General features: G+C 38.5%; 1 protein-coding gene across 2 annotated transcripts in view; it reads left to right on the top strand.

Moving 5' to 3' along the window:
- The window catches only part of adamts3 (ADAM metallopeptidase with thrombospondin type 1 motif, 3), a 554,270-nt gene that overhangs the window by 529,244 nt on the left and 11,193 nt on the right, over positions 1 to 13,833 (top strand). For both annotated transcript variants that reach the window (XM_034170793.1, XM_034170794.1), the window contains one exon: positions 4,758 to 4,965. In XM_034170793.1, the coding sequence (XP_034026684.1) occupies positions 4,758 to 4,965 (208 nt within the window). The remainder of the gene's footprint in view (positions 1 to 4,757; positions 4,966 to 13,833) is intronic.

Below are 13,833 nucleotides of genomic sequence, written 5' to 3'. Positions count from 1 at the left end.
ACAGGCGTGAAAAAACTCACGCATGCGCACGAAGGTTCAAGCTTGGCTGATGCAATCACACGTGATTCAAATCCATATGGTTTTGAAAAAATAAAAAGGTCGGATACTTTTCTAACAGACCTTGTATATGTGTGTGTGTGTGTATATATATATGTATATATATATATATATATATATATATATATATACACACATCTGAAATATCTCTACATTTAAATGGATGACTTAATAAAATAATAAAAATCAATATTAAAATCTCCACCAATCAAAAAAAAAAAAAAAATTGGTTGTTCTGTGTATCTATTATATTTTCAAAGCTGTCCCTGAAGTCGTCCACATTTGAGTCTTGCGCTCTGTCGATACACGCAGCGATCACATTCCTGTCCTGCATCTCATTTTCAACTGCCACACTTTCCATAATACCTTTTGTAGCAACAGACTCAACCAGTTTACATTTCACTTTACTATCCACATTTAACTCCACACTTCCCCCTCTCTTTCCTGGACAGTTTATGTAATACAAATTATATCCTTCAATTTCAAAATCTATTCCTTTGTCCTCACAGAGCCAAGTTTCAGAAAAAGAATTTAATTAAGATAATATGGATGTGGATGTGGAATGCAATTCCCATCACGGGCTAACAGGCTATATAATGTAATGTGGCAGGGAAAGTTGAAAACACTCACAGTAAACCACTTCTTGTCATTGGTGAACAGACAAAAATGTCAGTAGAAGTGTGTGGTAGCATAGAGACAATCCCTATGAAGGCAAACATACATATTTACCTCACTAAATGTAAAGAAACTTGTAAAATGATTGATTATACAGTTAGCTGCTTACCTTAATGTCCAGTCCATGTTCTCCACTGAGTCATCACAAGTTCACTGCCAGTGAGGGGCTTTTTTCTGGAAGACTAACCCCAAAAAGTGAACTCGTAAAACTAAAGGTTGAAAAATGTTGAAAATCCCATTTATTTCATTCATCTATTTCATTCAAGCTTCTGGGGAAAACCTGGTCTTGTTAGGAGAGACGGCATCCATCCCACTTTGGATGGAGCAGCTCTCATTTCTAGAAATCTGGCCAATTTTCTTAAATCCTCCAAACCGTGACTATCCAGGGTTGGGACCAGGAAGCAGAGTTGTAGTCTTACACACCTCTCTGCAGCTTCTCTCCCCCTGCCATCCCCTCACTACCCCATCCCCGTAGAGACGGTGCCTGCTCCCAGACTACCAATAACCAGTAAAAATCTATTTAAGCATAAAAATTCAAAAAGAAAAAATAATATAGCACCTTCAACTGCACCACAGACTAAAACAGTTAAATGTGGTCGATTAAACATTAGGTCTCTCTCTTCTAAGTCCCTGTTAGTAAATGATATAATAATTGATCAACATATTGATTTATTCTGCCTTACAGAAACCTGGTTACAGCAGGATGAATATGTTAGTTTAAATGAGTCAACACCCCTGAGTCACACTAACTGCCAGAATGCTCGTAGCACGGGCAGAGGCGGAGGATTAGCAGCAATCTTCCATTCCAGCTTATTAATTAATCAAAAACCCAGACAGAGCTTTAATTCATTTGAAAGCTTGACTCTTAGTCTTGTCCATCCAAATTGGAAGTCCCAAAAAACAGTTTTATTTGTTATTATCTATCGTCCACCTGGTCGTTACTGTGAGTTTCTCTGTGAATTTTCAGACCTTTTGTCTGACTTAGTGCTTAGCTCAGATAAGATAATTATAGTGGGCGATTTTAACATCCACACAGATGCTGAGAATGACAGCCTCAACACTGCATTTAATCTATTATTAGACTCAGTTGGCTTTGCTCAAAATGTAAATGAGTCCACCCACCACTTTAATCATATCTTAGATCTTGTTCTGACTTATGGTATGGAAATTGAAGACTTAACAGTATTCCCTGAAAACTTCCTTCTGTCTGATCATTTCTTAATAACATTTACATTTACTCTGATGGACTACCCAGCAGTGGGGAATAAGTTTCATTACACTAGAAGTCTTTCAGAAAGCGCTGCAACTAGGTTTAAGGATATGATTCCTTCTTTATGTTCTCAAATGCCATATACCAACACAGTGCAGAGTAGCTACCTAAACTCTGTAAGTGAGATAGAGTATCTCGTCAATAGTTTTACATCCTCATTGAAGACAACTTTGGATGCTGTAGCTCCTCTGAAAAAGAGAGCTTTAAATCAGAAGTGCCTGACTCCGTGGTATAACTCACAAACTCGCAGCTTAAAGCAGATAACCCGTAAGTTGGAGAGGAAATGGCGTCTCACTAATTTAGAAGATCTTCACTTAGCCTGGAAAAAGAGTCTGTTGCTCTATAAAAAAAAGCCCTCCGTAAAGCTAGGACATCTTACTACTCATCACTAATTGAAGAAAATAAGAACAACCCCAGGTTTCTTTTCAGCACTGTAGCCAGGCTGACAAAGAGTCAGAGCTCTATTGAGCCGAGTATTCCTTTAACTTTAACTAGTAATGACTTCATGACTTTCTTTGCTAATAAAATTTTAACTATTAGAGAAAAAATTACTCATAACCATCCCAAAGACATATCGTTTAGTGATGCCGGTATTTGGTTAGACTCTTTCTCTCCGATTGTTCTGTCTGAGTTATTTTCATTAGTTACTTCCTCCAAACCATCAACATGTCTATTAGACCCCATTCCTACCAGGCTGCTCAAGGAAGCCCTACCATTAATTAATGCTTCGATCTTAAATATGATCAATCTGTCTTTATTAGTTGGCTATGTACCACAGGCTTTTAAGGTGGCAGTAATTGAACCATTACTTAAAAAGCCATCACTTGACCCAGCTATCTTAGCTAATTATAGGCCAATCTCCAACCTTCCTTTTCTCTCAGAAATTCTTGAAAGGGTAGTTGTAAAACAGCTAACTGATCATCTGCAGAGGAATGGTCTATTTGAAGAGTTTCAGTCAGGTTTTAGAATTCATCATAGTACAGAAACAGCATTAGTGAAGGTTACAAATGATCTTCTTATGGCCTCAGACAGTGGACTCATCTCTGTGCTTGTTCTGTTAGACCTCAGTGCTGCTTTTGATACTGTTGACCATAAAATTTTATTACAGAGATTAGAGCATGCCATAGGTATTAAAGGCACTGCGCTGCGGTGGTTTGAATCATATTTATCTAATAGATTACAATTTGTTCATGTAAATGGGGAATCTTCTTCACAGACTAAGGTTAATTATGGAGTTCCACAAGGTTCTGTGCTAGGACCAATTTTATTCACTTTATACATGCTTCCCTTAGGCAGTATTATTAGACGGCATTGCTTAAATTTTCATTGTTACGCAGATGATACCCAGCTTTATCTATCCATGAAGCCAGAGGACACACACCAATTAGCTAAACTGCAGGATTGTCTTACAGACATAAAGACATGGATGACCTCTAATTTCCTGCTTTTAAACTCAGATAAAACTGAAGTTATTGTACTTGGCCCCACAAATCTTAGAAACATGGTGTCTAACCAGATCCTTACTCTGGATGGCATTACCCTGACCTCTAGTAATACTGTGAGAAATCTTGGAGTCATTTTTGATCAGGATGTCATTCAATGCACATATTAAACAAATATGTAGGACTGCTTTTTTGCATGTACGCAATATCTCTAAAATTAGAAAGGTCTTGTCTCAGAGTGATGCTGAAAAACTAATTCATGCATTTATTTCCTCTAGGCTGGACTATTGTAATTCATTATTATCAGGTTGTCCTAAAAGTTCCCTGAAAAGCCTTCAGTTAATTCAAAATGCTGCAGCTAGAGTACTAACGGGGACTAGAAGGAGAGAGCATATCTCACCCATATTGGCCTCTCTTCATTGGCTTCCTGTTAATTCTAGAATAGAATTTAAAATTCTTCTTCTTACTTATAAGGTTTTGAATAATCAGGTCCCATCTTATCTTAGGGACCTCATAGTACCATATCACCCCAATAGAGCGCTTCGCTCTCAGACTGCAGGCTTACTTGTAGTTCCTAGGGTTTGTAAGAGTAGAATGGGAGGCAGAGCCTTCAGCTTTCAGGTTCCTCTCCTGTGGAACCAGCTCCCAATTCAGATCAGGGAGACAGACACCCTTTCTGCTTTTAAGATTAGGCTTAAAACTTTCCTTTTTGCTAAAGCTTATAGTTAGGGCTGGATCAGGTGACCCTGAACCATCCCTTAGTTATGCTGCTATAGACTTAGACTGCTGGGGGGTTCCCATAATGAACTGAGTGTTTCTTTCTCTTTTTGCTCTGTATGCACCACTCTGCATTTAATCATTAGTGATTGATCTCTGCTCCCCTCCACAGCATGTCTGTTTCCTGGTTCTCTCCCTCAGCCCCAACCAGTCCCAGCAGAAGACTGTCCCTCCCTGAGCCTGGTTCTGCTGGAGGTTTCTTCCTGTTAAAAGGGAGTTTTTCCTTCCCACTGTCGCCAAGTGCTTGCTCACAGGGGGTCGTTTTGACCGTTGGGGTTTTTACGTAATTATTGTATGGCCTTGCCTTACAATATAAAGCGCCTTGGGGCAACTGTTTGTTGTGATTTGGCGCTATATAAATAAAATTGATTGATTGATCTAAATACTCCAGTGTACTGATCTAATGGAGTAGATGTCAAATCTGTAAAAGTTCATGTAATTAATGTTGAATTGGTCAAAGAGAGGATTCTTGTTCAATGTGTACTTTGACTCCACTTTCTGTGTGCCCACACTAATCCTTGTCTTGTTTTGCACAGATGGATCTCAGATGAATGGGAGCACTGCACCAAAACCTGCGGTAGTCTGGGCTTCCAGATCCGGACCGTGCGCTGTGTACATTTCCTCCACGACGGCACCAACCGCTCAATCCACAGCAAATACTGCAGTGGAGAGAAACCAGAGAACCGGAGGCCATGTAACAGAGTTCCTTGTCCTGCCCAGTGGAGAACGGGAGTGTGGTCTGAGGTGCGATATGCAGGGTGGATTTTTATGAGGCTCATGTTTAAAAAAAAAAAAAAAAAAAAAAAAAAAAATTGGTTCTTTTCTGTCTTATAATCCTGTGCTGTTTTTGTATAAGGGTCACTTTGCTACAAATTCATGTGATCATTTTAAAATTTCAGTTTGACGTGTTATGATGTACTTAAAGCCAGCTGGTTTTGCTGACTAGATTTTGCACAGCAACTTTAAAGTGAATACTGTCTGCATTATTAGGACCTGAAAAGAACATGTGCAAATTAAACACAAAATATTTTGACAATTAATTCCAAATTGCTTTCTGAATGGTTAGGATGTGTGTGCACGTCCACTGTTTCAGAACGAAAACAGCACCAGCGTGGGTGAAAAAGAGAATTTTAGTTTGAAAGATTATGAGGTGTCAAATAAAACCTTTAAAGTCACAAAAACAACAGGGTCTAAAATAGACAGACAGCAAGCCTGACAAGAATTAATTGGCCTTGTGGGATATGGGTTCAAATATTTGAACATATCGTGCATCTTCACAGATACAGAGCATTGCAGCCCAAAACAATTACTAAATCACAGAAGTTTGACCCACTAGTTGAAGATCGTTTGTTCGCATTCCAAAACTCAGATAACTCCACACAACCCAGAGGAAATAATTTTGTATGAATTTACCTGAAGCAGACACTTCTCTCTCCAGCAAAATATGGCTGTGGGGTATTGTGAAGGCTTTGCATCCATCCGTCTGTCTGTGCTCAGCATAAGTCCAATCCTATTACTGCCAGACAGTGCTGGGTACAGTTCCGCTAATCACTAATTAGCGAAGCTAACTTTTTCGTTAGTGGATTATCTTTTCAGCTAATTTTGAAAATAAACATTGGATTAATTAGCTTCCGCTAAATTTAGTTCCACTAACTTTCAGTCCAGTAACATTTCTTTGCTGGCATAGTGAGTAAGACTGAATGATCAAAACTGTTTGTAAACCTTAAAACCAAATGTTAATTGTTGTGCAATAGCCAGGCTGCCATAAGGAACTCTGCCCATCCACCTTCCCCCAGCAGAAGGAGGTGAGCCAGCTGCCAGTGCAGCTGGAGAAGAAAAAAAATGTCATTTATTTTCAACATGCAGCAGCTCACACTGTGGCAGAAGAGGTAAATCATAACGTCATTTTCACGCATGGTCACAACATAACTCTTCGCCAAACTGCATTCCTTGAACTCTACAAACACAACAAATCTATAACAGTAACAACACTCCTAAAATATCATGTACTACAATAATAATAATAAACAAACAAACCCTGAACTCCCATAATGCATTGCTGCAGTGCATTATGATCGACAGTGTGTCTCCTTCAAAAGACAGTGTGTACATGCACACCTTTACTATACTCAACAAAAATATAAACGCAACACTTTTGGTTTTGCTCCCATTTTGTATGAGATTAACTCAACGATCTAAAACTTTTTCCACATACACAATATCACCATTTCCGTCAAATACTGTGCACAAACCAGTCTAAATCTGTGATAGTGAGCACTTCTCCTTTGCTGAGATAATCCATCCCACCTCACAGGTGTGCCATACCAAGATGCTGATTAGACACCATGATTAGTGCACAGGTGTGCCTTAGACTGCTCACAATAAAAGGCCACTCTGAAAGGTGCAGTTTTGTTTTATTGGGGGGGATACCAGTCAGTATCTGGTGTGACCACCATTTGCCTCATGCAGTGCAACACATCTCCTTTGCATCATCCGTGAAGAGAACACCTCTCCAACGTGCCAAACGGCAGCGAATGTGAGCATTTGCCCACTCAAGTCGGTTACGACGACGAACTGGAGTCAGGTCGAGACCCCGATGAAGACAACGAGCATGCAGATGAGCTTCCCTGAGACGGTTTCTGACAGTTTGTGCAGAAATTCTTTGGTTATGCAAACCGATTGTTCCAGCAGCTGTCTTAGTGGCTGGTCTCAGATGATCTTGGAGGTGAACATGCTGGATGTGGAGGTCCTGGGCTGGTGTGGTTACACGTGGTCTGCGGTTGTGAGGCTGGTTGGATGTACTGCCAAATTCTCTGAAACGCCTTTGGAGATGGCTTATGGTAGAGAAATGAACATTCAATACATGAGCAACAGCTCTGGTTGACATTCCTGCTGTCAGCATGCCAATTGCACGCTCCCTCAAATCTTGCGACATCTGTGGCATTGTGCTGTGTGATAAAACTGCACCTTTCAGAGTGGCCTTTTATTGTGGGCAGTCTAAGGCACACCTGTGCACTAATCATGGTGTCTAATCAGCATCTTGATATGGCACACCTGTGAGGTGGGATGGATTATCTCAGCAAAGGAGAAGTGCTCACTATCACAGATTTAGACTGGTTTGTGAACAATATTTGAGAGAAATGGTGATATTGTATATGTGGAAAAAGTTTTAGATCTTTGAGTTCATCTCATACAAAATGGGAGCAAAACCAAAAGTGTTGCGTTTATATTTTTGTTGAGTGAAAAGACACTTATTTATGGAGTTAAATTTTTCTAATTAATGCCTACAAATGCACAGAGGATTATCTACAAATAGCCCTTGATTTGCACACGTTTTGTGATCCACAAACACAAATTTCCGACTTGTAAGTTGTGTGTTGGTTTTTACAAATAGATGTGTATTTCATGAATACTTCATTTTTTCCATTTGTAAAAAACAAACACACACACAAAAAAAGCATTTGCAAAACTGAAAATTCTGTTTGTGAAGTGTGACTCAGCATGTTGGCCGCTTTCCACACTCCCATCCAGTAGATGGCAGTGTTCTATGCATTTTGACGGCGGCGGGGGGGGTTGATAACACAAGTCTGATTTCCCATAATACATTTTGGCGCTTGTGTCGGTTTAATGCTCAAACCTTCTTTATTCTTTCTTCTTCATTATTTTAAAAGTGCGGTATTTTCACTTTGTAAAAATGGCAAAGTTGCTGTTAATGTGCTGATAAACTGTCCGGAATTAAGTCTCTTTATAAATGAAACCATGAGTGAAAATGACTTGCGTTTGATCTACACTCCACTGTGAAAGGTAAGTGAGACGTCTTTTGCAGCAGCTGACACAAGTGATGCATCTGCTACTCAGAAGCGTCTATGGTGCTAAAAGTCGCTGATAGTGTGCCAAGTCAGTACTTGAAAGTTAGCGCTAAGGTGTAAATAATTTTTTTTTTTTTAAGGAGTTTAGCAGTTGTTTGCCCAGTATACTTTTTTTATAACTGGGCCTGCCATGCTCGGATAATTTGGGTTGGCTTTGCTCATATCTTGACTCAGCCTTCTGCATTGATTCCTGGGCCTGTTTACCAGGGCCGACCCAAGCCTTTATGGGGCCCTAAGCAGAATTTCATCTGGTGCCCCCACTACCACCACCTCAGCACCAGATGTCTCATTATTTCATAGGCTACACTGTGTGTAATGTACCCACTATCATTAGCATTATTTGTAATTAGCTAACATACCAGTGTCATTCTGGCTATTGTTTTTAACCTTACAGGGGTAGCAAACTCGTAAAAATGTCCTAATTCTAAATGCAGAGTGGTGTATAAGTGTGGCATAATTACATTAACTATTTGAAAGTAAAATCAGCACACAAGGCACTGCATTTACAGTAAACAAGTTAACCAGTTTCATTTATTTTGTTTTAAAATTTGGTACAGATATGCAAGAGTGTGCAAAACGTGCACACTCTTGTCTTCTAAGACAAAATAAAACCAAATGACATTCACATTATCTTCTTACATAAAAATAATCAGTTGTAATAAAAATAAATATGCTTAAATAACAAATAAATAAAATACTTAAATATTGTCACAAAATGAAGTTCACATGTTAAATGTATCATGTCATATTAAAAATATAAGTAACTGTTTTTCAACCACCAAAGTCTAAAAAAAAAAACATGGTTTATCCATGATCCGGGAGTAACCTCTGTTCAGTTCAGTGCTCATTTGCTCCATCATCATCAACTGAGGAGGCACCGGCACTTGGTTAGGCAGGCAGACTTGTTTTGCTTCAAAATACTTCAACAACGCTCATTCAAATTTTTACACAAGCACATTAGACATAGTTGATAAATGACTTATTTACTCTACTTTACCCATACAGGCAGGGAGCTGCACACCTTTCTGATGACCAAAAGTCAATTTGCACAATATTGATTACAGCATAGAATTCTGTCAGAAGCCTAAATTGGTGTGATGGAATTATTTATTTATTGTCCATACACAGTCATACGGTTATTTTTCTTTGTTCTGACTGTTGTTGTGTCTGTTTGTCTTTGTCTTATGTGAACCTGAATGCACCTTTGGCAAGATAAAGTGGAAAAACCTGCATAGCCTAATTTAACAACCCATCAACTCTTGTCCTGTAACTAACTAGTAAACGGAGTCATATTGAACTACTTTACATTTCTACAGCACTTTTCAAGACACCCAAAGTGCATTACAGTGGAAGGTAGTAGGGGTGGTAGAAGGATGGATTTTTTTTTTTTAAATAGACTTTGTTTTTTTCTTACTTTTTAAAGAAAATGAGTACAAATGACAGCGATAACTCAAATCAAGTTTTGTTTTTGTTTGATCAACAACTTACCAAAAGGAACCTCTACTTACCTCCTGGAATTAAAGTTCCAGCTGTTCTTTTGTTTCAAAAAATACACTTGTTGAATGATTCTACCCCAGTAAGCTGCTTTTTAGCAGGAGTTTGTTTGTTGTAGCTCTCTTGTTCACCTCGTAAAGAGTGGCATTTCTCCCACTCGGCTGGATGCCTCTGTTTTAGATGCTGGAATAAGTTTGTTGAACGCTGCCTTTTGTTGCAGTAGGTTTTAAACAAACTTTGCAGCCATGCAGTTACTTGTTCCCCAAACCACTGACCAAACACTCCCTCTGCGTTCACATTACCCATGTTGTTGTTGTGAGAAGTAAGCGGGATTGGGGGGAAGAGCTACGGAATCTCCTGGGGACAAAAGGTGCGTAAGAGGAGAAAAGCCTTGATTTTTTTAAAATTTTGTGAATCCTATCCATCTGCAACAAAAACCTCAAACTAATTGATTTATGATATATTGATTCATTTGAGTTATTCAGTTTTATTAATTATTCAAAATTATATATATTTCTCATCATGATTTCTCTGTGCTCTTGGGGGTCCCCTGGTGGTATGGAGTTCCTAAATGACTGCATATTTCGAGTATCCTTTGGGCTGGCTCTGCTGTTCACCGTCATCTATGTGGGGCCTGAGTCATTAAGACTAGGGATGTCCCGATTCGATCACGTGATCGGAAATCGGGCCCGATCACGTGGTTTCAGACTTGATCGAAATCGGACGTTGCATCCCGATCAGGAATCTGATATAGCTCTTATCCTCATTATTTTGATCAGCGCTATTTCAAGCTCATTATTGCAGATTAATGGGCCTTTCACACGTTGGAAGCGTCAGAGGCCTCAAGAATCGGTGTAAAAACATTATTTTCAATGAGACGCGTTGCTTTTTAGAGGCGTCAGCGTCGCGTCAAAAGCTGAGCTAAAGCGACGCTTCTGACGGGAGCGCGCATTGCCGCTTGTCAGCAGGCTGACGCGGTCAAAGTTCAACCCAATCTTTTTTTTTATTGAACAAAAGAAAAAACAAGTTCAACACAATCCAACTTTCGATGCTCTGAGCTGTGACGTAGCTTCGCTCCAATAGGAACGACGCATCGGGCTAAAACACGGAAGACTAGTGGCAGAAACCTCTGATCTGTACAAAACAGATCGGTGCAGAAACCACTGATCTGTACAAAACAGATCTGTGCAGAAACCACTGATCTGTACAAAACAGATTAGTGCAGAAACCACTGATCTGCTCATTTATAGAGCAGTTTTCTGAAGAAAAATCCTTGGAAATGTTTTTGTTGTTGTTTGTTACCTCAAAATTTCTGACTGCTGTTTAAAAAAGTTTAGAACACTTGTAATTAAATTAGCTAAATCAATAAATTAAAACCACCTGTTATTTCAGATTAGATAATTTCTTGTTTAACATAAGGAACCTTGGACATTTATTTTTAGACAAATAAAATAACATGGAAACTTGTACATTTTTTAAGTCTGGTAGGTTGTTACTTGATTGTTCAAGCTACCTCAAGGAGAAGTGCACTGTTTAAGTGATAAATAATAAAATATGGTGATTAAAATGAAAATATTATATATTTAGCATTTGTTCATTGTTCATTCAGTTTTTTTAAAGTATCGGATCGGGACTCGGTATTGGCAGATACTCGAAATCAGATGACTCGGAATCGGATCGGGGCCAAAAAAAACCTGATCAGGACATCCCTAATTAAGACTATTGGAGATTTATTTAAAAATGGTATTCTCATGACTTTTCAGCAACTTCAACATCAGTATGGCCTTTCGGAGGAACATTTTTTTGGATACTTGCAGATTTGCCACTTTATTAAGGAGCTGAGTCTCCCCTCCCTCAGTACTCCTAAATTGATTGCCCCAGAATCCTTTCTTATTAATTGCAAGAACTTCTCCCATTTTATTTACTCCTTCTATTACCTGTTACATGACACTTTTCCAACAGGCTTGTTCAGTGTTCAGCATAAGTGGGAAAGGGACCTAGATAATGAGTAAATAGAAGCTCACTGGCAAGAAGCTTTAAATTGTAAAAGTAAAAAAAAAAAAAAAAAAAAATGTATTTATTTGTATTAGACTGAGGGAAACTCAATATAAAATTCTTCATAGATTACATATAACACCTTCCATTCGGCATTAGATGGACCCGGGCCTGTCACCACTTTGTCTGAAATGTCTCAGGGAAAGAGGGGACTATATTCATCTGTTCTGGCATTGCAAATACATATCACATTTCTGGTCATGTATAGCAAAGCAGCTATGGCATTTTCAAAACTACGATAACCAAGGACCCCGGCCTTTTTCTACTGGACCTGCCATCCAAGTTGGTATCTTTCCTCTCTGTTAAATTCAAATTGCTAGATAAGCTGTTACTTTTAGCAAGAAAATGTATGCTATTGAGGTGGATCAAGGACAAACCTCCTACTGTTCCTATGTGGTACAAAGAATTTTTTTCTATACTTCCTCATGAGAGGATTAGTGCAGTGTTAAAAGGCAATGAACAATTATTCCTGATCATCTGGCAACCTCTTATGGCTACTTTCCAGCAGAGAGTCTTGATTTATTGTTAAAGGATTCTCTTACCTGAACTGGAAGCCCTCTGGACTGAATAAAGGCACTGGACATTCCCATCGAGGCTGAGGCTGGACTTAAGCTTAACAGACTCTGGCAGGTTAATGAAACATTGAAGCGAACATGATGAGGAAATGGGGTATTTTTCTTTCTTTCTTTCTTTCCTTTTTTTTCTCCTTTTTGTTGTGGTTTTAATTGCATTGTCTGATTTCTTTGTAGTTTCCTTTTTGTCCTTTTGGTTGTGTTTATGTACATGTCTTTTAATTGTTATAATTTTCAAAAATTTCAATAAAATTGTTATTTAAAAAACAACTTTTCAGTTAGTGGATTAGTGGTTATGAAAGCTAACGTTTTGGTTAGTTGTGCCAACCACTGCTGCCAGAGTCTTCAAATTTACAGGGAACATTCTTGGGATACAGACCTTGGACAAGATCAAATATGGCCAACCTTGACCCATTGTAAGACGTTAAAAAGTCACATTCTATTTCCTATTTTTATGCTATGAATCATGCAGATATTTTTTTTTTTTCTGGGGGGGTGACAGCCAATCAGAGTAGAGCAGCACCATGATGTCACTGGTTGGTCTTTCTCAGGTGCTCCAAAACCACTTTGTTTCTGTGTAAATACAACATCTTTCTCATACATTATGTAAAAGCTACCGACAAATACTTATGACACTGAAAACACTGTTATTGTAACCTCATAACACCTCTGGAGTATTTTACAAGACATCTTGCAGACATCAGCATGCACGCGCATCACACGTGGACAAAGCTAACTTCTGTATATATATATATATATATATATATATATATATATATATATATATATATATATATATATATATATATATATATATATATATATATATATATATATATATAGTAGGTATCAGCCAATTATCGGTCTATCCGTACAGAGCACCCAGAGGGATTATTGGCCGATGCCAATTATTGGCCCAACCAATTTTTGGCCAATTCTTACACAGGACCCAGAGAGATTATCGGCTGATGCAGATTATCGGCCAAGCCAATTATCGGTTTATCCCTAAATAGTTTGCACTGGGATACCAATTAAGCAACTGTAAATTATAAAGAAGACAATGCTCATACGACCGAGAGTATTTTGTTTGTCGCTTTCTTCCAAATTTCCAAGCCATCAAACCCACTGCTGCTTGTTGGTATGATTGTGTAATAGTTAAACAAAATCTATATCATAATAGCCAAGTGGCCTCTGTGTATTAGTTAAACAAAATCTATATCATAATAGCCAAGTGGCCTCTGTGTGTGTGCGTGCATGCATGTAAATGGCTTTGATCACCGAGAAACTGGGGAGAGCTGACATTTGCCGTTTGGTATGCTTATGTATTTTGGGTCAAGGATGAAGGCTGTGAAAACGGAAAGTTGATAGGACAAATATTTTTGGAGAAATTAGCAATTTTAGCTAACCAGTAAACCATGGCCATTGTGCTGCAATGCACCATGGGAGTTCAGGGTTTTGGGGTTTTAAATGTTATTGTGGTTCATGTTAGTTTAACAGTGTTGTTAGAGTTATTGATTTATTGTGTTTTTGTAGTTCAATTGGATTAGTCAGTTTAGTTAAGTATCATGTTGCCGTTACTGTGAGTGAGAAGTGTATTGTGTTTGATGTCTTCCGCCACTATC

The sequence above is a fragment of the Thalassophryne amazonica genome, chromosome 5 (genome assembly GCF_902500255.1).
Source record: "Thalassophryne amazonica chromosome 5, fThaAma1.1, whole genome shotgun sequence".
Taxonomy (NCBI): Eukaryota; Metazoa; Chordata; class Actinopteri; order Batrachoidiformes; family Batrachoididae; genus Thalassophryne; species Thalassophryne amazonica.
The sequence above is the reverse complement of the archived record's forward strand: the minus strand, read 5'-3'. Positions and strand labels throughout refer to the sequence as shown.